At 48.7% G+C, this 25,350-nt stretch overlaps 4 protein-coding genes and 1 pseudogene across 4 annotated transcripts; 3 read left to right on the forward strand and 2 right to left on the reverse strand.

Annotated features, from left to right (window-relative positions):
* Positions 1 to 504: 504 nt before the first annotated feature.
* DHRS1 (dehydrogenase/reductase 1) lies at positions 505 to 10,364 on the reverse strand. The gene is given in 10 exon segments (XM_016205767.2): positions 505 to 734; positions 737 to 790; positions 971 to 1,069; positions 1,396 to 1,456; positions 2,212 to 2,477; positions 2,614 to 2,621; positions 2,681 to 2,812; positions 7,923 to 8,002; positions 8,157 to 8,300; positions 9,662 to 10,364. Coding segments are annotated over 10 exon segments (1,185 nt in total). The 5' UTR covers positions 9,911 to 10,364; the 3' UTR covers positions 505 to 642.
* On the forward strand, positions 3,735 to 5,848 carry LOC148094196 (DNA damage-regulated autophagy modulator protein 2 pseudogene; annotated as a pseudogene).
* Positions 10,365 to 10,556: 192 nt separating the features above from the next.
* NOP9 (NOP9 nucleolar protein) lies at positions 10,557 to 16,049 on the forward strand. Its single transcript, XM_016205885.2, has 10 exons — positions 10,557 to 10,847; positions 11,060 to 11,506; positions 12,467 to 12,577; positions 12,774 to 12,915; positions 13,028 to 13,220; positions 13,849 to 13,989; positions 14,381 to 14,506; positions 14,670 to 14,906; positions 15,090 to 15,195; positions 15,764 to 16,049. Exons 1-10 carry the CDS (start codon positions 10,601 to 10,603, stop codon positions 15,919 to 15,921), a joined length of 1,908 nt encoding a protein of 635 aa, XP_016061371.2. The 5' UTR covers positions 10,557 to 10,600; the 3' UTR covers positions 15,922 to 16,049.
* A 292-nt stretch (positions 16,050 to 16,341) lies between these two features.
* CIDEB (cell death inducing DFFA like effector b) lies at positions 16,342 to 21,353 on the reverse strand. The gene is made up of 5 exons (XM_016205886.2): positions 21,313 to 21,353; positions 20,857 to 21,001; positions 17,158 to 17,307; positions 16,732 to 16,922; positions 16,342 to 16,563 (listed from the first exon to the last, which is right to left on the reverse strand). Exons 1-5 carry the CDS (start codon positions 21,351 to 21,353, stop codon positions 16,431 to 16,433), a joined length of 660 nt encoding a protein of 219 aa, XP_016061372.2. The 3' UTR covers positions 16,342 to 16,430.
* Positions 21,354 to 23,783: 2,430 nt separating this feature from the next.
* LTB4R2 (leukotriene B4 receptor 2) lies at positions 23,784 to 24,857 on the forward strand. The gene has a single exon (XM_087815141.1). It carries the CDS (start codon positions 23,784 to 23,786, stop codon positions 24,855 to 24,857), a length of 1,074 nt encoding a protein of 357 aa, XP_087671267.1.
* Positions 24,858 to 25,350: the final 493 nt, after the last annotated feature.

Raw genomic sequence — 25,350 nt, forward strand, 5'->3', positions numbered from 1 at the left:
GAAGGATGAGTGTTAGTCCCATCAGTTATTCCTGTGCCCCTCACTTGAATTTGGGCAGTACTTTCCTCCCAAATTCCAGACACTGAGGAAAGTGTCCTCACGGGATCAGGCCCAGCTAGAAGGCAGCAGGCATCTCTGAAGAGAGGGTGGAATGAAGGGATGGGGAAGCAGTGTGAGGTGAGGGGTGCCTGCTTCTGGTTGTGAAGGGGCCCTGCTCCTCAGCTGGGATGTGAGCAACAGGCCTTCTGGCCCATGAGCAGGTGCTCCTGAGACAGTTCTCCAGGGAAGATCAGGAACAGCTGAGGACAAAACGGGCCTTGTCTCAGGGATGGAGCTCCTTGAGAACCCAAACATTTTGTGTGTCTTTGAGTCTTTTTCTCAAGTACTTAGCACTTGGCCCAGTTCAGAATCAGCACTCAAAAAATGTGAAGGAGAAATGAGACCTTTATTATTACAGAACACTTTTCAATATGAAAAAAGTAACATGTAGGAGCAAGGAAAGAAGGACCTATAGGGCCCCAGGGTTTACCAAGGACAGACAGCAGAGGCCTTCTCTTTGTATCAGGGGCAAGTGGTAGGTGGGAAAGGCTGCCTTGTTCCGCTGAAATGGGCCCAGCCACCCAGTCCAAGCAGAGTGGTGCATCAGGCCAGGAGGGTTATAACGAACTTGCTGATGTAGAGGGTCATAATCCACTTGGGCATACGGAGGAAGCCAGGCACGTAGGAGGCCAGTCAGCCAGGCTAGAGGCATGGGAGACAACCGAACTCAAACAGTCCTGGACGGGGCGGCCTGAGGACGACAGGAAGAGGAGGAGGGTTAGACCCTCATTTCCCACCGCTTGGACACCTCCAACTAGGCTGGGACTGAGTGGAATGTGAGAGAGAAAGGAACAGGGAGAAAGTGAGGGCAGAGTGAGCAGGAAACAGAAGGAAGAGAGGTCCAGGCTGGCTGCTGGCCTAGAGCTCTTACCATCAACATCCCAAAGGCCATAGCGTTGAGCAAGGTCACAAGACAGCAGCACCTTCCCACTCAGGCTGAGGATATTGGGGTCTGTGGGCACACACACAGCTGATATGGCATGGGAGTGGTGAAGGGTGACAAAGTTTGGGCCCAATGGGACAAGGCACCACTGAGACAGGTTTAGGAGCCAGAATTGTTTCTCTCTGTTCCTAACAAGGTTCCTGAGCCTCTGGCTTCTGGCCATATCTCCTAGGAGCTAGTCCTTGAAGCTCCCAATCCTCAAAAAGGGAATTATTGACCCTTTGGGTCTCCAGAAGTCAGAGAAAAGGGTTTATTCCTCAACTACCTTCTGAGCCAGGACCCAGAACTGGCTGCCACCACCCCGCAGATCCTCTAGGTCCTTTCTTGTTATCAGTTGCCCCCAATTTCTTCACCTGTTACCACACATCTGCCACTCATTTCCGTGGTCTCCCCAGATGAGAAATGAATTTTGAGCTGAAACATAGGAGCAGAGAAGGTTTGGGTTAATTTCACAGAGCACTGGCCAACTCTATTCCCTGATTATAGCTTCTGTTCCAGAACAGAGGCCCTTATCACAGCACCTGTAGGATACGCATCTTGAAAGGTGCTGGAGCCACTCCTCCGCACATCCTGGTGAGTCTCGTACCCCAGCACCAGGACCCACTCAGATCCTAAGTGGAAGGATCTGAGGAAGCCAACTATGTTGACCTTCTAGGTTAGTGCCACGTGGTGGTCAAGACCATGGGCTGTGGAGCTGGACAGTCTTTCCACTTAAGGCATCGGTGATCTTAAGCAAGTTTCTTGCTTCTCTGGGTTTCAGTTTCACTATCTATAAAAAGGAGATACTATCTCCCTTATAGGATTAAAGGACATAACATGTGTACAGTGCTCAGCCCCATAATTTACCACCATGGTAAATACCCGGGTATTTACTTCTTGCTGTTGTTACTGTCTTGACATTAAGAATGGAGAAGCTGCCCAGCCGGGCGTGGCTCGGCGGTTGAGCGTTGACCTAGGATCCAGGCGATCGGGGTTCGATTCCCGGTCAGGGCACATACCCGGGCTGCGGGCTCGATCAATGACTCTCTCATCATTGATGTTTCTATCTCGCTCTCTCCCTCTCCTTTCCTCTCTCTGAAATCAATAAAGATATATTAAAAAAAAGAAAAAAAAAAGAATGGAGCTGATTCCCCTGCATTCTCTGCCACCCTTGGCCTCCCCTTGCCAACCTGCTTCAACAGGGGACTTTCAGTGTTGTCATTCTTCTCCAAATGATCCTTCAGCAGTTCTGTCTGCACCAGCCCTGGCCACAGAGACACATAGCTAACCCCGCGGGGCTGCAGCTCCTGGACACAGTCAGCAGCCATCCTGTCACACTGTAGAGAGACAGAAGGCAGGGTGAGAGCCAGGATATCTGGCCATGTCCCCTCCCGCCCCTGCCCTCCATGCTTTGGCTGAGGATGTCCCAGTCCCATGCCCTTCTCAGGTGCTCTGTCTCAGCTGTCCACCTCTCCCAGTGCACTACTTACTCTGCCCAGCAGAGAGGAGCCCAGATGAAGGAACTGTCCATCGAGGGGCAGAAGGAGAGGTGATGGCCAGTTGGCCTGCCACTTTGACCACTGGGGATTTACCTCCCAAGCTAAATGGGTACCGTCACTGTCCTATACCTCCCCAACTCCTATGCCACTAGGTTCTTACCGCAGCTTTGCCACACCATAGGGGACATTGACGATATACTGCATTCCCCCAGGGGAGGAGATGACCACGATGAGCCCCTGACCAGCTGGTACCATCAGCTGTGCCCCATACACTGAGCACAGGTAGTGGCCTCTAGAAGGTGGGGCAAGGAAGGAACAGACTGTGTTCAGTGCTGGCCATGGTGCTGTAGCCTTGGCAGCTCCCTCTGCCCTCTAGTGGCTATAGTCAGCCAGGAGAAGGCAGCAAAGGGGTGGCCGCAGACCTGGAGAACTGAGGGCTTAAGGCTACCTTCTGGGAGGAATACTGGAAAAATTAACCACTGAAGGATGAGAAATGGCACTCTCTAGAAGATGTAATGGAAGAAAAGAGCTCTGTCATAACAGCAATAACAAACCTAAAGTAACTTGGGGAGAAAACATAAAAAATATGTATGATCTACATGAAAAAAACGATAAAATCCTTCCTAATATAAAACAACAAGTACAGGCATAATTTATTCCGAGGAATCAACATGTAAAACATCAGTGCTACTTCAACTAGTCGATTCAGTCAATTTAAGTTAGATATCAATAAGACTTTTGGAGGAACTGACAAAATAATCTAAAGCCCAATGAGAATAAACATGGGATAGCTAGGAAAGTTCTGAAAAAGGAAGCGTAGTATCTGTGGGTGGGGTGGTATGCTCCCCCATCTCGCCACCCCATGTTAAAATGTATAACAGTTGCCCAGCCGGGCGTGTCTCAGTGGTTGAGCGACGACCTGGGATCCAGGAGATCCGGGTTCGATTCTCGGTCAGGGCACATGAGCGGGTTGCGGGCTGCAGCCATCAATGACTCTCTCATCATTGATGTTTCTATCTCCCTTCCTCTCTCTGAAATCAAGAAGGATATTTTTAAAAATGTATAATAGTTAAAAGAATGGAGTACTAGTATAACAATACACAGAGAGTCAACGAAACAAAGTAGTCAATAATTAGGTCCAACCGTAAATGAGAATTCAGTAAATTATAAAGGGAACATTTCAAATCAACAGGGAAAGGGGGATCATTCAGTAAATGAATTTGGGACAACTGGTCACTTATTTGGTAGGTGGGATTGGCTGTCTAACTCACTTATAATTTCAAAATGCATTCCAAAAGGATAAAGTATTTGAACATAAAAAAATAAATGCACAAAAGCACTAAAAGCAAGCGTGACAATGTGTTCATAAACTTGAGGTGGGGAAACTTGTCTTAGCATCACACCAAGATAGATACTATAAAAGACTTGACTTTATATATATATATATATTTTTTTTTTTAATTTATTTTTTTTTAATTTATCTTTATTATTGAGAGTATTACAGGTATCCCATTTTTCCCAATTGATCCCCTCTACTTTGCTCCCACCCCCTTCCCAGGCCTTCACCCCGTTATTAACTGTGTCCATGGGTTATGCATATAACTTCTTTGGTTAATCTCTTCCCAACCTCCACCCTTATTTGACTTATTAAAAATTAAGACATATATTTAAACATACAAATACATACACCTATATGTGTGTATGTATATAGAGAAAGCTGGGGAGAGCATGTATGCAAAAAGTAGTAATTGAGAAAAATTATTTGTAAAACATATATCAAAAGAACCTATTACATGAGGATCTCTTATAAATTGATGTAAAAAGACTATATTAATAACACAACTCACAAAAGAATAAAGAGCCAGCCAGAACAAGTGGCAGCACATACTCTTTTGGGCAGTGAGAGTGCCCAGGGCCTGGCCTGGCTGCTTTGGCGCTCGGTCAGAGGCTGCCCCATTTCTGTCCAGCCCGCAGGCTCCAGACCCAACAGTCAGCCCTGGTGGCTCATCCTCGCAAGCAGTCGCCACTTAGAGGAGGCAGCATAAGGAATTAATCTTATTACCAGTGGCATTTAAATATTTATAAAATTTAAAAATTGTAACTTTAACTTCAGTTCTCTGATTCATGAATCGTCAAAGAAAGCAGAGAGCATAGGATCTACAAAAGGGGCAGGTTTGGGTAGATTTGAAGACTGATACTAAAACAACAGCTGGTTCCTGTTCTCACAGAACTTAAAGTTTAGTGAGGAAGATAAAAGCAAACAAGCAAGCAACAAAGATCTGTTTGAGATATGGTTTCAGCAAGGCCTCGGTTTCCTTCCTTCAGCCCTTGTAACTGGGACGACTGCTGCTTTCACATTTTCATGCATACTGCCATGACTCTCCATCGTGTTGACCCTGCTTTGCCTTGTATCAGTGACACTGGCACAGTAGCCCCAGAAAAGTGCCTGTTTGGGGCAATGTTATATTTCACCGCAGTTTTATGTGTTGCTACCATTTATGTTCATTGTAAGTAAGTTCATGGTCTGAATCCTGAAGGGAAATGTAGCACCAGATCAAACCAGGCTTGCCCTGTACTTGGACTGCTGAGTTGTTTGGGGCTTTTTGTTGTGGCAAACTTCTAGAAAACAACCTTTTTTACTGTATACGTATGTGAAGCTGTGCTCACCTTTGATATGGGCTTAATGTGTATGTTTGTTCAGACCATCCTTTCTTTTTTCTTTAAAAAAATATATATTTTTATTGATTTCAGAGAGGAAAGGAGAGGGAGAGAGAGAGATAGAACCATCAACGATGAGAAAGTCATTGATCAGCTGCCTCCTGCACGCCCTCAACTGGAGATCGAGCCCACAAACCCAGGCATGTGCCCTGACCGGGAATCGAACCCCAATCGCCTGGATCCTAGGTCGATGCTCAACGGCTGAGCCATGCCCGGCCAGGTGGGACCAGCCTTTCTTACCAAATGCAGTTCAAAATTCATGGCAAACAAATCTTCTGGATCAGACTACTGTTGGTTTTCTGGTGGGGCGTAGGTGCATTTAGCATGCTGGCTTGCTCATCAATATTGTACAGCGGCAGTTTTGGCACAGATATAGTACGGAAACTGCACTGGAACCCTGAGGACAAAGGTTATGTGCTTCATGTGATCATTACTGCAGCAGAATGGTCTATGTCATTTTCCTTCTTCCATTTTTTCCCTGATTTATATCTGGGATTTTCAGAAAATTTTTTTACCAGTATAAGCCAGTTTACATGGATTAACCCTCTAGGACATTGCTCCTTGTCCTACTAACAATGAACGAACAGATCTACTTTCCAGAGATTTATGATGAAAGGATAAAATTTTCTGTGATGATTATGATTCTTGGGGCTTGAGAAAATACTCATAAATTACTTCTCCTGCTCTGAAATTTTCCACCAATTAATCAAGGCTGACAGTGACATTGATGGGTCCTGATAACCAAGACACGAATTAAGCCATTTTATAAATTATTTTAAAGGATATCTTCAAGAGGATTGTGTAGAAACACTTATGGCTAGAAAATAAAACCAAAGGACTATTTAAAAAAATAAAAATAAAGTGCCAATAAATAAATGAATAAAAAGCTCAACTTCACACACACACACACACACACACACACACGAATTAAAACCACCTTTAGATGTCTTTGGCCTATCAGAGTGGCAAAGCTTGCCTGAGTCGCCTGGTTGTTTAGCACAGTAGAGGACATAGAAAAGATATTCTCCTTCATTGTAATGAGTTTATAAATTGGTGGGGTCTTTTTGGAGGACAGCTTGATAATGTTTATTAAATCTTTAAGAAGTATATATTTTTTCCAAGAATTCCACTACTGCAATAGATAAAGGATTAGATAAATAAATTATGGTACCTACTCTGAGTCAAATATTTAAAAGAAAGGTACAACACTAGACTATCAACAGTAGCTTAATCTCAGTCAAGGGTGGAAGGGGTGGTGATGAGAGAGTAAGATCATACTGACTTTCACATTTTTCCATAATTTTAAAAAATTATACAAACTTGGTAACCAAAAAAAATTTCTTTTGCATGGGAAACTGGAACTTTCAAATGAAAACAAGTAGAGCTATGGTTTTGAAAGGAAGCCCAGCCTAAGGTAATATAGAGGAAAGGCACAGCAAATGTGTATGTGAATGTATGTGGGAGAGGTGAGAGGAGATGGTGGTGGGCTTCCAAGAGGCTCACAAAGTGACCTTTACACCTTGGAGAACTCATCATGCCTGGGCATTTGCCTTGTAGGCTGAAACCCTGACCAGCAAGAGATGAGTGTGAAAGGCCCCTCTATCTGGAGAGCTAAGGATGTGGGTGTTGCCTATTTCCAGCTGTTTGCATTTTCTTTTGCCACTTGGCTAACCATCTCTCTGTCCTCATAATCTTCCTTCTACTTTAGAAATCACAACTGGATTCTCATTCTTTTCTTTCTTTTTTAAAATTTTTTTTTATTGATTTCAGAGAGAGGAAGGGAGAGGGAGAGAGACAGAAGCATCAACGATGAGAGTCACGAATCAGCTGCCTCCCGCAAGCCCCCACTACTGGGGATCAAGCCTGCAACCCGGCCATGTGCCCTGACTGGGAATCGAACCTCAACCTCCTGGTTCATGGGGTGACGCTCAACCACTGAGCCATGCCGGCCGGGCTGGATTGTCATTCTGCTTCCTTGAGACTGCCACTAGAAGCCATGGGTGTTTTTAAACACTTTAGTCTCAGATTTGCAGATAATATCTTAGTTACTCCCCCTGGTCATATTCAGGGAGTGTAGCTTATGAGAGCACCATAGTTCCAAAAATAATAAACACAGACATTACTGGTGTACATCATGCTGAGCAAACTAAATGCTGTGTTTTACCTCACCCCTGTACCACATGTACATGTAACCCTGTGACACCCCTGCCCTCCCAACTCTGACCTGGAAGTGCCCTTGCCCATGGGTCTGGATTGAGGATCTGGAGGCTAGGATGGATGGCACTCACTCTTTTTTATTGACCTTCTCTTGATCTAAAAGCAAAACAATTTCTTCCTCTATCCATTTTTGGAAATATTGGCTATGGATGGTGTGCATTACTGAGGGAAAGAGCTCCCTTCTGGGTCATACACTTGGATGGGCAGAAAGTGAGGCAGGAGAGAGGCAAAGGGCAAGGTCAGATGAAAATTACTGACAGAAACAAGATAAAAGTTGACATTCCCAGGTACAGATTCACTTGGATGGAACTTCTCGAGGTGAATGGGACAAATGGGACAAAAAGGAGAAGAAAGAGATGGGAGGTCAGAGGGAAAAAGGCAAGGGGATATGGGGAAAGATCTGGGCCCTCAGCCTGGTGAAATGAATGAGAGGAGCCAGGCCCTTACAGTGGGGCAAGGACACCTACCTGAGTCCAACATTGTTGATATCATCCCAAATGGAGGCAGGGCTTTCCCAGAATGCCTTCTTATCATTGTCCAGGATTGTCTGGAAAGCACAGGGGGAGTGATGGATTGGATGGTCTGAAGGCAGGAAGGTATGAGGGGCAGGATCATGGAAGGGACAATGAGTGGGGATAAAGACTCAGGGGTCACAGTTGGAAGTCAGGACTGTGGAACTGATATCAAAGTTCAAAGGGTACCTGGACCCCAGCATAGGCGTTGTTGACCAGCACATCCAATCGCCCGTGCTGTTCTCTATCTACTTGCTCAAACAGTTTTCGCACTTCACTCTCCTGGCTTGAATCACACACCACAGGCACGCACTTGCCCCCTCGGGATTGCGCCTGGAGAGAGACAGGATATGAGCTCACAGTTGCACAGAAGTGTACACATAACGCAGCTTCCCTCAACTCCCAGCTTGGGAGCTGAGAAGGCCAACATGGGAATCAGTCAGCAGCTGAGGGAACATGGTTGGTAATATCGCCCTCTGATGTCTGTGTGAGGAATTTCAGGCCACTTGCATCTCACATGCCCTTTGCTCCCACAGTTTATCATTCATGCAGAACTCTTACTCAATTCCCAGCCCTCTTACCCTCACTCCACCTGTGCTCCTACCTGGTAACAAGGAAATCAAAGCTCTCAGGCATGAGCTATTTCTACTTCCTATTTAGTATCAGCTTCTACAAATGTGTCCCATCCTCTAACTTCAGAGGAAGAAGCGTACCTTATTCAGGAACAGGCCTATTCTCCAAATTCATACTCTGGGTGCAACCCTCTTACCTCCTTACCTCCTAAGTGCTCACATGACCGCTAGTCTTTCTGCCTTATATTAACTCTTCATATCCCAGCCAGATAGTATAAACTATCTGAAACACAAATCTGTTTTAAATCCTCCAACCGGATCACCATCTCTTCGAGAATAAAGCCAAAGTTCTATACCGGGGTCTTCCAAGACCTGTTCTGTTTCCTCTCCAGCCTCTCACCTACCACTCCTGCTTTGTACCTATATGCTTTGGAATTCTTTCTCACAATATCCATACTCTTTCACCATTGTCCCTCTGCTTATGAAGTTCCCTTTGCTAGTATGGTTGTCTTAGCTTTTTTGACTTAACCCTTACCTTTCAAGACTCAGTTCAAGAACTACTTCCTCCAGAATGCTTTCCCTATTCTCCCATGTCATTTCAAAACCCACCCCACGATGCCAAGGCATTCTGCGCACATTTGCCTCTTATCACTTACCATGTTCACATTACACTGAAATGAACCGTTTCTGCCTCTGGCTAGACTCTAGCTTTTAAGAGCAGAAGTTATATCTTATTAATCTTGGTAACCCCAGTGCTTCACCCAGTGCCCAGCATATCAAGTGTACTCAAGTATTTATTTTACTGAAAACCAGCAGAAAAGAAAAATGTACAGTTCAATAAAGTCTTGAGGAAAGCACAGGTCCACAGTCTTTAGTTGCAATTCCAAAATCCCTAAAGCTTTCAAACAAACAGTTGTGAGGTGTGTTTTTGTTTTTTGTTTTCCATAAAACTCACTTGGTGGTAAATTTGACTTGATCTGGAGTTATTTATGGGGTTCATCTGGCCCACTCTGAGAAAATATTCACATTTTATTTAGGAATATTATGGTTTCAGAGGAGTGGTTAATAGGAAGGGATCCCGCAAGTGGTTTCTGCCCCTTTGGTCCCAGAGGAAGCACTCACATCTTCAGCTGCAGCCCGCAGCGTGTCCAGATGTCGGCCAGTGATGCAAACTGTAGCACCGGCTTGGCAGAGCTGCAAGGCGATGCCAGGACCAATAACCCTGCAAGTACCAGTCACTACGCACACTTGGCCCTTCATGGGAGCTGCCATGTATGACTCAAAAGCAAAGGGGTATAATCTGCGGAAAGATGTGCTCTGAGGGAAGCCCGCATATTCTGAACGTGAAGGGAGACTACCCCCTACCCCCATTATGGTAGGAGGGGCAGCTATGGTGGGGAGCTATGCTTTGAGGGGAGAGAAGTTTCAGAGGCGTACAACTGGGTGCAGGCCCTAGGGCAAGGCAGGCAGTTCGTTTTGGGATTCCCAGAAGTGAAGGGGCAGGTGGGGCTGTCCAGGGCGGACACCTACTGGGCTCTGCGTGAGGCGGGCTGGGTGGAAGATTCCGCCGCAGCAGGCCCTCGTGGAGCGCCCACGCAGAGTCCTGGGCATCCCGAGCTCTGGCCCCTGGCCTGGCCCAGTCAAGCCGAACCTGGGGGCGCGGCTTTTGGGTCAGAGGTGAGCCAAGGTCCAGGAACCCTGAGCCCCACTGGGAGGAGTTCGTGTCCCTTACCGGTCGCCTTTGCCGCTTGTGGAGCTCTCGCCCTACCTCGCTCACAAGGCTCTGAGTCGCGACCTTTCATTCCGGAAGCGGGGGCGAGCCCAGGTGACTGGCGTGAGCAGCGGCACTGCCCCGGGCGGGCAGAGGGAGGCGGGGCCCCCTGTGTTTTCAGTCAATCCGCGGGGGGGGGGGGGGGGGGGCGTCGCGGGACAGTGACGTCACGCTGCGTCCCGAGCGCGCCGGCGTCTCTAAACTCCGCTGGGAGCCGGCCCACGCCTGGCTAAGTGCGCGCGGGCTCCAGCTGAGGCACCTTTCGCGGGCTGAGAGCGACGGCAGCACCCATGGGGCTGGGTCCGCGCGCCCTCCATAAAGCCGGGCGCCGGTTCCCAGCTGGCGGCAAACGAGGGCGCGGCGCCAAGGGGTCGGGGCGCGCCTCATCAGGCCGCCAGCGACAAGTCTGCCCGCCTCGGGACGGGCGCTCGCAGCCGGCCCTAGAAGCGCACCCTCACCTGAGCCCCGAAGCGCTGGGGTATTTCCGCCGGGCGCTGTCGGCGCTGAAAGAGGCCCCGGAGACCGGCGAAGAACGAGGTAGGGGGGATCTTCTGGGTGAGACGAAGAGAGGGATTTGGTGGACGTAAAATTCAGTACAAGCAAGATCATTTTCGTGGGTTCCCAAGGCGTGGGGATTTAGTTTCATCTTCCGTATCCTTGTCCTCACTCCCAGCCATTTGGTTAAGTGCTGGAACTAACCTTATCCTCCTCCTAGTCTCCTTGTAATATTTCTTTCCTTGTCTTTCCAGAGCTGATGGTGCACAATGTTTTGAAGGAAGCGGAGGCGCAGGCCCTCGCCTTGGCCACAAACAGGACTGGCAGTGAGATGCTGCAGGAACTGTTGGGGTTCAGTCCCCTGAAACCTCTGTGTCGAGTATTGGCTGCTCTGCGCTCCAACTTGCGCTCTGTGGCCTGTCATCGATGCGGGGTCCACGTATTGCAAAGTGCTTTGCTGCAGCTTCCTCGATTGTTGGGGAGCCCTATGGAGGATGAGGAGGTGGAGGAGGATGGGAAGGATCGTCCCCTGGAGACCCTGGAGGAGCTGGTCCTGGGACTGTCCTCTGAGGTGTGTGATGATTTTCTTTTCTACTGTGGAGACACACATGGCAGCTTCGTGGTCAGAACTCTGCTGCAGGTGTTAGGAGGGACTCTTCTGGAGTCTGAGAGAGCCAGACACCGAGGCTCCCAGTCACCTGGTAAGTATTACAAGAGAGGGAAGTGGACCTAGAGGAAAGGAGAGTATAGGAAGTTCAGAAGGAGGGAGTTAGCAGAAGAGTAATTCTTCATGAACTTGAAGAATTAACAGGGAAATCAGGACAGGGCTTAGCCAAAGATTACTATGCACAGAGGCCCAGAGGTAAGGTGTGTTTAGGGAAAGCTAAACATGACTCAGTGTACATTTGTATTTATACATATACTGGATTCAAGCAAAAGATCAGGAATAATACTCTTACTACATGCACACCACTCTAATATTTTCTTTCCTTTATTATTCAGTCCTCTTCCACTAAAAAGGTACTGGTTGAGACCCACTAAGTTGATTTCATGATGCACTCATAGGCAGTGGCCTAATTTTTAAAAACTCTGGAAAATAAGGTTAGAGAATTTAGTTAAGGCCTGATTTTGGAACATCTTGAATTTCTGGCTGAGGAGTTTGGACTATCTCCCATGGACAATGGGAGAGCTGGTTGAAGTTTCTTAGAAAACTTAAAACAGAAATGTAGTCTAAATTTAGTGATCTAGATGAGAAGCGATATTCAGTTGTGTTCTGCATCTCTAAGCTGAATCCTTGTTCATCTTTGCCAGTGATTTTCACCTGGTGTGCTGTGATACACTGGTGTGCCCCAAGAATTTTAAAATATGTGATACCTGACTATTTAGTCAGGGGCACTGACCTCTTTTCCTTTAGATCGTCAAATAAAAAAATGACAGCACCTAACACAACAATGGCCGTCCAGTGTGAATGAATCAAAATTATACCTATTTTTTTGTCAGATCGGCAAAAAAATATTTTTTGGTGTGCCACAGAATTTTAGTAATTAGTTTATGTGCCATGAGATGGAAAAGGCTGAAAATCGCTGATCTACAGAATTCTTCTCCCTCCTGGATGGTGGTTTGTGATCTCACCACTGCACACATTCTTCATCTTCCTTCAGAGGCACAAAGGGCTCCAGCTCGGGAATGTAAACCAACTGATTTCGAGGTTCCTGAATCCTTCTTGAATCATCTTCAGGACCTGAGCTCCTGCTTTCTAAAGGACATTGCTGGTAAGGAGGGAAATAGGAGGAGGTTCTAGGATATATTTTTTTGGAGGTCATTATCTTCAAACAAGGCCCTTATTTAGGATCAGTCTTCTTTTCAAACCTACAGACCCTTTGTCCCTTGTAACTTGTTGTTTGAAGTTGAACAGGTCATCTGGATTTTGAGACAGCTGCTTTTATTATTTCTGCTCTCTCCCCACAGTGTTTATCACCGATAAGATCTCCAGTTTTTGCTTTCAAGTGGCCTTACAGATCTTACACCGAAAACTGCCCCAGTTTTGTGCCCGCCTCTGTGATGCTGTGATTGATTTTCTGAGTAACCGTAATTCCTCAGCAGATGGCAGGTATGGTCAGTGCCTCAGGATTGACCAGGGTTGATGGGGCTGTGTGAAATAAATGAGGTGTGTAGGTATTTTGGATAGAGTGGGATTAAAACTACCTTCTCCTGGTCTCCAGCCCTCTACTGCTGTTTCTGCGGGATCAAACGAGCTCCAGACTGCTGGAGCAGGTGCTGTTGGTTTTGGAGCCCCTGAAGCTCCAGAGCCTTTTTGAAGATCACTTCCAAGGGCAGCTGCAGACCCTGGCTGCACATCCTATTGCCAACTTCCCTTTGCAGCGTTTATTAGATGCTATCACTACCTCTGAGCTGGTGAGTTGGGAATTTGGCTGAGTCTGTTTCTGTATGCTGTTGTTTCTACTTGTTCTTGTTCACTGGGCCTTATTTTATGATGTGCCTGCCTCTGTTTCTCTGACTGTGTGCTGGCTATTCCCCTTGAAAAGTTATTCCTGGGGGTTTCCCAGTGCACAGAGTGAAGGTACCTTCTTCCCAGAAAGGATTTGCTTTGGCTTCTCTCAAATGCCAATACCAGCAGGAGAGTGGCTTAATCCAAGTTTGCAGCTTGAGGTTCCATGGCCCACTCAGACTGGGTACTTCGCTATATATCCAAATGAGCGCTCTTTTCCTTTGCTGCTTAACATCAGGGCATGCTTCCATGGGATCTCATGGGTTGGGAGTTAGGGTGGAAGGACAGGTTTGATTCTGGTTCTCCTTTACCCTAAGAGTATAGTCATTTAAAGTCCCCTCCCCATGTGAGGCAGCTGCTGTAAGACTGCCCACTTGTCCTGGACTTTTCTTACCCAGTAAAATCAAAGTCCTGATATTGGCAATGCTTTTGTGTCTTATCTAACATTTTTAGTTGTTTCTGACAGATTTCTTGAATAACTTAGCCCACAGTTATCAGAATGCCAAGGATTCTTTACCCCGTGTCTCCCCTCAGCTGTCCCCTGTGTTTGAGGAGCTGAGCCCTGCCCTGGAAGCTGTACTGGCACAGGGTCACCCAGGGGTAGTCATTGCCCTGGTGGGAGCCTGCCGCAGAGTTGGGACCCACCAAGCCCAGGTCCTGCAGCTGTTGTTAGAGGTGAGTGGGTGTTACCTGCAACCTGTTTATGCCCTTGGTTCAATTCTATCTCTTAGAACTTACCAAATCTTTAGTCATTGTATCTCTGGAGCCAAGAGATTTAATGCCCAGAGAGTTCATAGATAACAGGAAAATTAGGTCAAAGCCATCTCATAGCCCTAGGATGAAAATTGTCTCCCAGAACAGAGGTGTTTATTTAAGGAATAAACATTTATTGACCCGTTACATGTATAGAGGCTGGGGATACAGCAAGGCAGATGAAATCCTGTCCTCATGCAGCTTACATTCTTGTGGAGTTAGGCATCTCACCAGTCCTGAATGTATTCCCTTGTCTGGAAATTTGGGGTTAAAGTCGGTTCTCAGATTTATTATGTTTTGTCTTCTCATCTAGGCATTCCACTGTGCAGAGCCCTCTTCCCGGCAAGTGGCCTGTGTGCCTCTCTTTGCCACTTTGATGGCTTATGAGGTGTACTATGGACTGGTGGAAGAGGAAGGGGCAGTGCCTGCGGAGCACCAGGTGAGGCAGGGGAGAGGCCAAGCCAATAACTGATTGGGGACCAGGCTTCCCTGAGCTTAGGAAACCTCTCACCACTGAGGTGAGGGTGGAGAGATCTCTGGCTTCATCCAAGTGGAGATGGCAGTTTCGTGGCTGCCTCCTGATTTTCTGTCTCTGGCCACAGGTTGAAATGGCCACAGCCAGGGCCCTGGGGGAAGTGACAGTCCTCGGATCTCTACTGCTCCAGCATCTGCTGTACTTCTCCACTCCTGGCCTTATACTTCGAAGCCTGGGTGTCTTGACGGGACCACAACTTCTGACTCTGGCCCAAAGTCCTGCTGGTTCCCATGTGCTTGATGCCGTCCTAACCAGCCCTTCCGTGACACGCAAGCAGCGCCGCCATGTGCTCAAGACCCTAAAGGTTAGACTTCTGGCTTCTGCTTTGATTCCTCTATCCATTTAGAGAACACGAGCTTCCTCTAGGACTGCCTTTCCTAGACTCTTTTGACTCAGCGTCTGAACTGAAGCTCTACTCCCTTCTGCCCTCCCCAACACATTTTCATGGACTGCCCTAGAGGGACCTATCTTGCTTGTCTCAATGCAGGGACAATATGTGGCTCTGGCTTGCAGTCGCCATGGCAGCCGTGTATTAGATGCCATCTGGGGTGGAGCAGCCTTGGGGGCCCGGAAGGAAATTGCTGCTGAGCTGGGTGAGTACCAGCAGGTCTTTTTCACCTTTCCAAACTTTCCCTTTCCTTACTCCAAGTGGCTGGGTGGCTGGGGGATGGATTTAAATTCAGCAGAGCCTGGCTGGCAAGGCTCAGCAGTTGAGCATCAACCTACAATCCAGGCGATTGTGGTTCGATTCCCAGTCAGGGCACATACGCGGGTGGCGGGCTCGATCCCCAGTGTGAGGTGTGCAGGAGGCAGCCAGTCAATGACTCTCTCATCACTGATGTTTCTATCTCTCTCCCTTTCCTTTCCTCTCTCTGAAATCACTAAAGACATATTTAAGGAAAAAATTAAGTTCAGCAGTTCCAAAGGGTGATTTGGCCATGGTGCTTAGCAGTCTGCTCTCCCTTTTCCCTGTGTTGATTGTGCAGCCCTGTGTTCCCAACCCTCCTCCCAACTTGTTCTTTGGAGAGTGAGGGGTTAATTCTATCCCAAGGCATGCCTAGGGTCCAGGGAAAATGGAGGGACCTTCACCGCAAATAGAGTCTCTTCAAGCATGGGTGGTGACTGCATGCTGATACTGAACATGAATGGTTCCCTTTGCAGGAGAGCGGAACCAGGAGCTGATAAAAGACCCCTTTGGCCACCATGTGGCTCGAAATGTGGCCCTGACTACCTTCCTGAAGCGTCGAGAGGCTTGGGAACAGCAGCAGGGGGCGGTGGCCAAACGGAGGCGGGTTTTGAACTCAATTCTTGAAGACTGAGGCCTTGGGATCTGGGACTGAGTGTTGATGGGGAAGGAGAAAAGGGTGTGTCTACCCTGTCCCCTTACTAATTTAAATTGGAATCATTGAAGTCAAAAGTCTTATTGGTAAACATTTTTATATTTTTATTGGAAATGTCTTATTCTTGGGGGGAAGATTATGAAGACATAGAGATCTCAAGGTAAAGCCCAAGAGAGCTATCTTCAGTGCACTGGGGAGCTCAGGGAAAGGAGGAGTTGCAGGAACATCTAGAGTTTGCAGCATTCAGGATGGTATCAAGATGCTTGGGACAAGCTTGTGGCCTTTCAGGGTAGGTGGGAGGCTGAAAAGATAGCTAGGAAGGGACAGCATTCTTCAGGAATGGGTATAGGCTAGGGGTGTAAGGCATTATACTGATGGGGTCAGAAGACAGTGGGGAAACTGTCTACAGGTCCCCAAACCTGATGATGTCACAGTCGTTACTGCCATCTGTTAGAATGAGTCTAGGGGCAGAAGCTCCAAGCCCCTTCTCAGTAGGGATGAAGGTGACCCTGTTGCTGCCACTGTGTAGCCCCTTCCACTACATGGCGAATGGTAGAGGAAATTCCCAGCAACATATGGCCGAGGCCTTGCAGCAGTGTGGAGGTCCATCGGAGGAACTCCCTGAAGGGCAGAGACAAGAGACAGTCAGATAGTTAGGAGGAAGCCATAGAGCTGGGGGCTGGGAGCTCTCCGTAAGGGAGAACTAATAATGGGTTAGGTGAGTGCAGCAGAAGGAATTATGGGACTGCAACGGTAGGGTTGGGGAAGTAAAACATTTTGGTCTCTGACCTGAGTAGTTTCTTTGGGCCAAGTCCTTGAATGTCACAGCTCATGGAGTAGAGCCCGTAGAATGTGGCTTTGATGTTCAGACTCCCAAAGAGGTCTCGAGGGTTTTGCTTGTACACGTCAAAGGTGATGCGAGCAATGTCCTTGCTGTGCTTGGGCTTCTCCCGGCCCAGGCCATATGACAGCATCCCACTCTGTAGGACACCCCCATGAGTGCAGTGCACCCTCGCTTACACCCACCATTAATCCCCATCAATAATGGGACAGACCCACCCTTGCCTGGACTGTTAGTCCACTATAAGGTATCCTTAAAAATTCCTTACTTTTCTCATCACCTCTGCCCCCAAGGCGAGAGTTAGGGAAGAGGAGAAGCTTGGGAGAGATATAAAGGATTGGTGACCTTTAGCAGCCCCAGTACAGGCCTCTCACCCTGATGGGACTCCAGCTCTGCCCAAGCTCCAGCACCATCAGGCATGTGTCATCTTCCAACAGCTGGAAGAAGTCTTCGCTCTCGACGGCAGTCCCATCCTCCTCTAGCACCAGGGTCAGCACTCCACTCAGCAGCAGGGTCTCCTGTGCCTACCCAGTGGCAAGAAGCAGGAGGGAAATGGCAGAGCTTGTCTCATGCTCCTTTCCTCTCCAGCTGCCCAGCATCCATTGGTTGGCCCAAGACACTGGTTGATATACCAACTCTACTTCCTGGTGCTTTGCCATCACTTCAAGTGGCTCCAGCTCTCAGTGTTCTTTCATTGGGGGACCCTCCCCAGAAGCTGACCTTTTTCCCTATTTGCTCCTGCTTTGCTCCTACCATGTCATTGTTATCTTGCCCTGCTTCCCTCTGAGCCACTCCTGGTTTGGAATTGAAAAGTTAGCCAGGTTCTCTTGAAGTCTATCCTTTGGTAATGGGCATAGGCTAGGGGTGTAAGGCATGATTCTGACAGGGCCTGACACAATGGAATCTTATCTCTAATATCCCACCTTGCTCTTTCCCACTCTCACAGAATTCTCTAGAACCATTTTCAGTAATAATGACCACCTTTTTGAGTCTTTACTAGTGCCAGGTATCTATGTAGCACTTTACATACATTATCCTCTTTTACTTTTTTCAACAACCCAAGGAAGTGCATTATTATTCCTTTTTCATAGATAAATTGATATTTTGACTTCTCCCCAACCAGAGGGTAAATAGCTTAAGTCACCCTACTTAGGGAGACAGGTAGCAGAAATCCAATTAGTGCCACTTGCCAACCACACCCAAGGATAGATGAAGTTAAGAGAATAAGTCTCAAAACACACCCAGCCCCAGCAGAGGAAAGCACAAGCTGTGGAGTGCAGAAAACTTCAAACGGTACTCAAGGCCAGTCACAAAACCATCTGAAATTGGCCTGCACCATCCAAAAGACTGGGAGTCCTAGCAGATCTAAATAATACATAGAAATATTTATTTTTTAAAATGTTTTTATTGATTTCAGAGAGGAAGGGAAAGGGAAAGAAAGAGAAACATCAATGATGAGAGTCATTGATCGGCTGCCTCCTGCACACCCCCTGCTGAGGATCTAGCCCAAAACCAGGCATGTGCCCTGACCAAGAATCGAACCATGACCTTCTGGTTCATAGGTCAACACTCAAATCCAAATAGGCGACCAAAACAGGGAGACAAAAAAACAAGCCCCAAATGAAAGAACAAAAGAATTCTCCAGAAGAAGAGCTAATGGAGATAAGCAATCTATCAGATATAGAGTTCAGAATACTGATCATAAGGATGCTCAACAGCATGAGAAAAGAAATGGAAACTATGAAGGAAATTAATGATATAGAAATAATAATAAAAAAACATTGGAAGGAATAAACAGATTAGGGGAAGTTGAGGATTAGTGAATTAGAAGACAGGGTAGAGAATACCAATCAGAAAACCAAAAAGAAAAAACAAAAAACAGGAGGACAGTCTAAGGGAGCTGTGGGACAACATGAATGTAACAATATTCACATCATAGGTGTGCCAGAAGATGTAGAAAGTAAGCAAGGGTTAGAGAACCTGTTTGAAGAAACAATGGCAGAAAACTTCCCTAACCTGGTCAAGGAAAAAGTCACACAAGTACAGGAGACATAGAGAGTCCCAAACAAGAAGAACCCAAAGAGGCCCACACCCAGGCACATAATAATTAAAGTACCAAAAATTCAGGACAAAGAATCTTAAAGGCAGCAAGAGAAATGCAATCTGTTACCTACAAAGGAGCCCCCATGAGGTTGTCAGCTGATTTCTCATCAGAAACTATAGGCCAGAAGGGAATGGCATGAAGTATTAAAGGTAATGCAAAACAAGGATCTGAAACCAGGAATACTCTATCCAGCAAGGCTATCATTCAAAATAGATGGTGAAATAAAGACCTTCCCAGATTAAAAAAAAAAAAAAAAAAGTTTAAAAGAGTTTATCACCACCAAACCAGCATTGATTGCAAGAAATGTTAAAGGGACTGCTGTAATAAGAAGTTGAAATAGAGAGAATGAGAAATATAGGCATAAAGAAATAAAATGGCAATAAATAAGTACCTATCCATAATAACCTTAAATACAAATGGATTAAGTGCTCCAATCAAAGGACATAGGGTAGCTGAATGGATAAGAAAACATGACCCAAATGTATGCTGACTACAAGAGACCCACCTCAGAACCAAATACACAGGCTGAAAAAACAAACTTCTGGAGGACTTTAAAGGAGAGATTGACAGCAATACAGTCACAGCAGGGGACTTTAACACCTCACTGACTTTACTGGATAGATCTTCCAGACAAAAAATCGACAAGGAGACAGTGACTCTAAGTGACACACTAGATCAGATGGATTTAATTGACATTTACAGAACATTTCACCCCAAAGCTGCAGAATATGCATTCTCCTCAAGTGTACATGGGACATTCTTAAAGATAGACCACATGTTAGGACACAAAACAAGCCTCTACAAGTTCAAGAAGACTGAAATCATATCAAGCATCTTCTCGGACATTTACACCATGGAGTACTACGCAGCTGTAAAAACGAAGGATCCCTTACCCTTTAGACAGCATGATGGGATGTGGAGAGTATTATGCTTATTGAAATAAACCAGAGAAAGACAACTACCACTTGATCTTACTCATATGTGGAATCTAATGAACAAAATAGATCCAGAGACACAGAAGCATGGAACAGACTGAAGAATCTCAGAGGGAAGAGGTGGGTGGGGAGAGATAAACCTAAGAACTTATATGCATATATGGGTAACCCACGAACACAGACAATAATGTGGTAAAGGCCTGGGGAGAGGGGTGGAGGGTGGAGGGGGTCAATGGGGGGGGGAGGAGACATTTGTAATACTTTCAACAATAAAGATAAATTTTCAAAAAGAATGAATCTCATTTTGGTGCATCAACATAAAGCTGATGAATATTCTCCCCTAAACTCCCAGATTTTAAAACCCCTCAAAAGGAAGGTCCCTGTGCAAGCCAGCCCTCCCAGGAGCATGCCTGCACCTTTCCCCTCCCCCTCCCCCTCCCCCTCCCCCACAGGCATGCATCTCCTAAACTCTAAGGGACCCTACAAGGCTTGCAACAAGGGCAGCAACGGGCAGTGGCAGTTCATCCCAGGCAAACCTCCTGAACCTGTCTCCAAGGCTCCCTTTTCTCTGACTTCTTAGTGAGCCAAAACAGACCAGCCTAGGCTCATTTTTCCAGCCCTTTCTTGTTTCACATTCCTACCTTTAATAGACGTCCTCTAAAATTCAAAAGAAAGACATTGACATTTTGATAGGTTAAATAACTTCCTAAGGTTTGACAGTAGGAAGTGGCAGATTTAGGATTTGAATTTGATTTGTCACACAAATCACCATTACACACTGACTTCTAAATTCTATACCTCCAACCCTCTCTATCTACTCCTTCCACTATTCCAAAGAAAAGCCCATTTCTTGGGGGGGAAAAAATTAACCAAAATGCAGCAGGGATCATTGGGCTTACCCCTGTGCTTTCAGTCCTCAGAGGGAAGGGCAGCCGTGTAACCTCAGCCCTTTCTGCTGGTCATTCCAAGTTCTCACTCTTCTTGAGCCCCTTGGCTGCCCCTGGGATAGGAACCCAGGGACTTGGCTCACTCACCTTGTCTAGCAGTTCCTGGCGGGTGGCAGCTGTCAGACCTTTCCGAGTGGTCCGCTTGTGATTACAGACACGGAAAGGTCGCTGGGGTGGTGGAGCTGAGGTCAGGACTCTACGGCCAAACTCAGAGCTCATATTGGTTACTGACCTGATAGTTGGGGAAAAAGGTCAAGAAGTAGTAAGGGGTTTGTTGAGTGTAATGGAGATGATGAGGGTGGGGTGGTTGGAGTTAGGGAGGGAGGGGGGGATTTAGGTTTTTGGATTAGAGTATCCTAGGGAGAGAGGGCAGGACCATGGAGTGGAGGTGGGCAGTAGTGGTTCAGAAGCTGGACAAGCCCACTGTGGAAAGTGGGAGTGGGGAGGGGGAGGGGTTCATGAGTTTCTTGGGGGCTGAGTGGAGATTTATTGTCCTGCCCCTATCCCCGGAGTTGGAGAATGGAGAAGAAGATCAGTAATCACCTGAGCAGGCCGCTGGGGTTCAGGGCAGAGAGGTACTCCATGGTGCAGGGATAGAGCAGGAGTTCTGGGCTGGGTCGTTCTCTGTTGTGCTGGGCTGAAGTGGTGATGTTTTCTGTTACCGAGCTGGGACCTCAGCCCCAGTGAGGTGGAGGATGAGTCAGTCTCGGACTCTGCTCCCGACTGGCCTGTAAGAAAGGCAAAGTCCAAGGGGAGGGACCTAGATGGGGTCCCGAAAGAAGGATTAAGGCTCAGAGTTGCCAGGCAAAAACCATGGAAGCTTTGTGTGGGTGTTTCTCTGGTGGCAGCATGGGATGTGAGGATAATTGGGAACTATGTAAGAGGATGGTGTTTTTCTTTGTATGGAGGGAATTTCTAGGTATAGAAGCTGCATTACATGATTTGTACTGTGCATGCTGCCATCTACTGAAAAATCCATAAACTGCAGCTTTAAGAGAAGAGAGGACAGGCTGAGGATGGGATCATGGGCAAAGCTTGGAGAAATGGCATGTGAGGCTGTGTGTGAGGTGGGGTGTGAGAAGAGGATGGGTCCTGATCCATGGGTCACCAGGAGACTGTCTGGGACTCTGGCCTTCCTCCTTTCCTGCTCTTTCCTTCGTGGTCTAGGGGAGCAGCTGGCTCAACATTTCTCTGATTTAATTCTGCAGAAGTGCCCGCTTCAGCCACACTGGATTAGTCACTTTCGCCCCTATCTCCTTTGGACACATAATGGGCATGAAGGAGATGTGAAGGGGAGAGGGGGTGTCCTTTGATGGCATCAGGGCTTTAGCTTTTGGTGCTCTGTGTTCCATCTCTGACTTCAGCTGCAGTTGTGCTGGACAGTTGTGTGGAAGCTCAGACTCACTGACAATGAACTCCTCACATGAGTGCAAGTCTCTCTGCTTTCCTGCCTATAAGTCAGGTCTGAAGCTTTGGCAGTCCAGTCTGCACCCTGACAAGTGCAGGCTACAAGTGTGAACAGGATCGTCAATGCCTCCTCTTTCTGGAATGCATTCTGTGCATGTATTAGACGTTCCTGATGCCCACTGAAGGCGCTCGGTAACACTCTTAATGGCTTTCCTCTTCCCTCTCTTCTCCTCTCACTCCTGCTTCCCAAGGTGATCTCCCAAATACAGAATTACCTGTACCCATGCCCTTAACTAAGACTCTGCTTTGGAAGGAACCCAAATGGAGACAATACTGGTGTCCTGGCTCCCAAGGAACCCCAGTTCTGGCTATTGAATGACATAGGCCTTTCCCCTTCCCTCAAGTTTATCAATTTACCAGGTCCCCTCAAATTTCTTCATTTCCAAGCTTTGCCTGACTTCTCCACCTACAGAAGGCTTCTTTTCAGCATGTCTCTACCACTGCACCCTTTCCTTTTTTCTTATCTTGTATCCTGGTGCAGCTTAGTGATGTGCTCTCTTCGTGGTTGTCTGCTGTAACCGCCTCAGCCAGGTTCTATGCCCCTTACACCTCCATGCATTCCCCCATTCCCCACAGAATTTAACACCATGCTTTACACTGAAAGCTGTCACTGACAGCCCAGTGAGGGCCCTGAGGGTGGTATGACTGGGGCAGGGCCCAAGGCAAGAGGCAAGAGGAGTAGGTAGGAAGCTGAGGGAAATGAAGCCTCAGCAGGGTCAGGAGTCTGGAAACAGGCAAAGAAAGAGCAGCAGGGGAAGTGAGTAGTTTGGGTCACCTTCTCTGCTGAATGCAGACCAGGGAGGGCAGAAAGCATAGGGCTACAGGGTTGGGACAAGAGCTGAGGGGAGGGATTAGCGCAGAAACAGGACCCAGGGTCTGGAGTCAGCAGTGTTCCTACCCACTCACCTTCACGACAAGGAAAGCTTATGTGAACCCCTTCAGCTTATCCTGTTTCTTGGGAGGCAGGACCTCACACGCCTGGACATGTTAGTGATGGGAAGCCCTAAGGTGAGGGAGGGGCCCCAGGAAAGGCTTCACCTTGTCCCTCCCCATTTTCGCCTCACCCTTTGCAAATCTGACTGGCACAGGACAGGAGTAGGCACCTAGCTCATTGCTGCTTTGCCTTTCAGCCTCCCCAGGCCCCTTGCTGGGCCCCCACCCTGCTAGCTTTCAGCTGGGTAAGTAGATCTGCCCAAGTGCCTTTACTTGCGACCACTCGCTTTTACCCTGAGGTATAAGGAATGGGGCTGGACAAAGAAGGGTAGAGGAGTGGAGGTGGAGGTGGTGACAGCCTGGGAGCCAGGACTGGGGAGGTGAGCTGAGACTGAGAGCAGGGGATTTGGGGTTCCAGGAAGAAGTAGTGTTTGAGTTGGGGCTGGGATCCCGGAGGAAGTCAAGGCTCCCAGACAGAAGAGAGGCAGGCTGTAAGGAAGTGAGGGAGACACAGTTCCTTCTCACCTGGCATCAGGAGTCAGGTGGGCTCTTGCCCCGCCCCCTGAATGCGCTCTAAGGCCCTTTCCAGCCCCTCCCCCCGTAGGTGCAGAAGGATGACAGACTGCTACCGTCCCCCAGGGAATGAGACGCTGCTGAGCTCACCGGCCTCACGGGCCACAGGCACGGCCTTCCTGCTGCTGGCGGCGCTGCTGGGGCTGCCCGGCAATGGTTTCGTGGTGTGGAGCTTGGCGGGCTGGCGGCCTGCACGGGGGCGGCCGCTGGCGGCCACCCTCGTGCTGCACCTGGCGCTGGCCGACGGCGCGGTGCTGCTGCTCACGCCGCTGTTTGTGGCCTTCCTGGTGAGGCAGGCGTGGCCGCTGGGCCAGGCGGGCTGCAAGGCCGTGTACTACGTGTGCGCGCTCAGCATGTACGCCAGCGTCCTGTTCACCAGCCTGCTCAGCCTGCAGCGCTGCCTCGCCGTCACCCGCCCTTTCCTGGCGCCCCGGCTGCGGAGCCCCGTCCTGGCCCGCCGCCTGCTGCTGGCGGTCTGGCTGGCCGCTCTGCTGCTCGCCGTGCCAGCCGCCGTCTACCGCCACCTCTGGGGGGACAGCCTGTGCCAGCTGTGCCACCCGTCGCGCGCCCACGCCGCCGTCCACCTGAGCCTGGAGACCCTGATGGCTTTCGTGCTGCCCTTCGGGCTGGTGCTCGGCTGCTACAGCGTAACGCTGGCGCGGCTGCGGGGCGCCCGCTGGGGCTCGGGGCGGCACGGCACGAGGGTGGGCCGGCTGGTGAGCGCCATCGTGCTCGCCTTCGGCCTGCTCTGGGCCCCCTACCACGTGGTCAACATCGTGCAGGCGGTGGGCGCGCTGGCGCCGCCCGACGGGGCCCTGGCGAAGCTGGGCGGCGCGGGCCAGGCGGCGCGGGCCGGAACCACGGCGCTGGCCTTCTTCAGCTCCAGCGTCAACCCGGTGCTCTACCTCTTCACCGCTGGGGACCTGCTGCCGCGCGCGGGCCCCGGCTTTCTCACGCGGCTCTTCGAGGGCTCCGGAGAGGCTCGAGGGGGCCGCTCCAGGGAGGGGACCATGGAGCTCCGAGCTATCCCTCGGCTCCGAGTGGCGGGACAGGGCCTGGGCAATGGAGACCCAGGGGGCGGGGCGGCGAAGGACAGTCAAGAGTGGGACCCTTGACGCCGAATCCTGCTCTCCCCTCTCCCCTTCCATCACCCGTCAGAATTCAGAGAACCACAGAGGCGCGTTTGGGGATCCTCTGACCAGTTTGGATCTGTCGGGGCAGAATTATTATATGCCTGGGGCAGGCCCAGGTTCCAAACTGAGGGATTGCCAAGGGTGATGGTTCATGTTAATGAACATTGTGCACTTGCAGGCTGACATGTGCCCATGTGCCAGAGCTGCTAAGTTGGTGCCAATAGTTATTGTGAAAGACTGTGCAGCCGTTACCATGGCTTAAGTGTGCACTCCCTTGGCGGTTCAGCCTGAGTGGTACTGAAGCCACCTGGTTTCCCTGCTGGGTCAGGCCAAGGCTGGGCAGTGCCAACCTTCAGTGGCATCTTGACCTGTCCTCCCCAGCTCAGGTGGCCTGGTTCCCTCAGGCCAACCCATAGAACCACTTGGTAAATAAAGGGAAGAGTAGGAAAGAAAGATATGGGTGCTTGGATGTGGG

Source organism: Miniopterus natalensis, chromosome 1 (assembly GCF_054644295.1).
Source record: "Miniopterus natalensis isolate mMinNat1 chromosome 1, mMinNat1.hap1, whole genome shotgun sequence".
Lineage (NCBI taxonomy): Eukaryota > Metazoa > Chordata > Mammalia > Chiroptera > Miniopteridae > Miniopterus > Miniopterus natalensis.

What these genes read in the sequence shown, in the direction of transcription:
- NOP9 (XM_016205885.2), top strand. Translation starts at nt 10,601, where the DNA reads ATGGGGCTGGGTCCGCGCGCCCTCCATAAAGCCGGGCGCCGGTTCCCA. An exon ending in CTATCACTACCTCTGAGCTG is followed by an intron (nt 13,221 to 13,848) that starts GTGAGTTGGGAA and finishes GTCTCCCCTCAG; the next exon opens with CTGTCCCCTGTGTTTGAGGA. An exon ending in TCCTGCAGCTGTTGTTAGAG is followed by an intron (nt 13,990 to 14,380) that starts GTGAGTGGGTGT and finishes CTTCTCATCTAG; the next exon opens with GCATTCCACTGTGCAGAGCC.
- CIDEB (XM_016205886.2), bottom strand. Translation starts at nt 21,353, where the DNA reads ATGGAGTACCTCTCTGCCCTGAACCCCAGCGGCCTGCTCAG. An exon ending in AACCCCAGCGGCCTGCTCAG is followed by an intron (nt 21,002 to 21,312) that starts GTGATTACTGAT and finishes CCCAACTATCAG; the next exon opens with GTCAGTAACCAATATGAGCT. An exon ending in AGAGCTGGAGTCCCATCAGG is followed by an intron (nt 16,923 to 17,157) that starts GTGAGAGGCCTG and finishes GGTGTCCTACAG; the next exon opens with AGTGGGATGCTGTCATATGG.
- LTB4R2 (XM_087815141.1), top strand. Translation starts at nt 23,784, where the DNA reads ATGACAGACTGCTACCGTCCCCCAGGGAATGAGACGCTGCTGAGCTCA.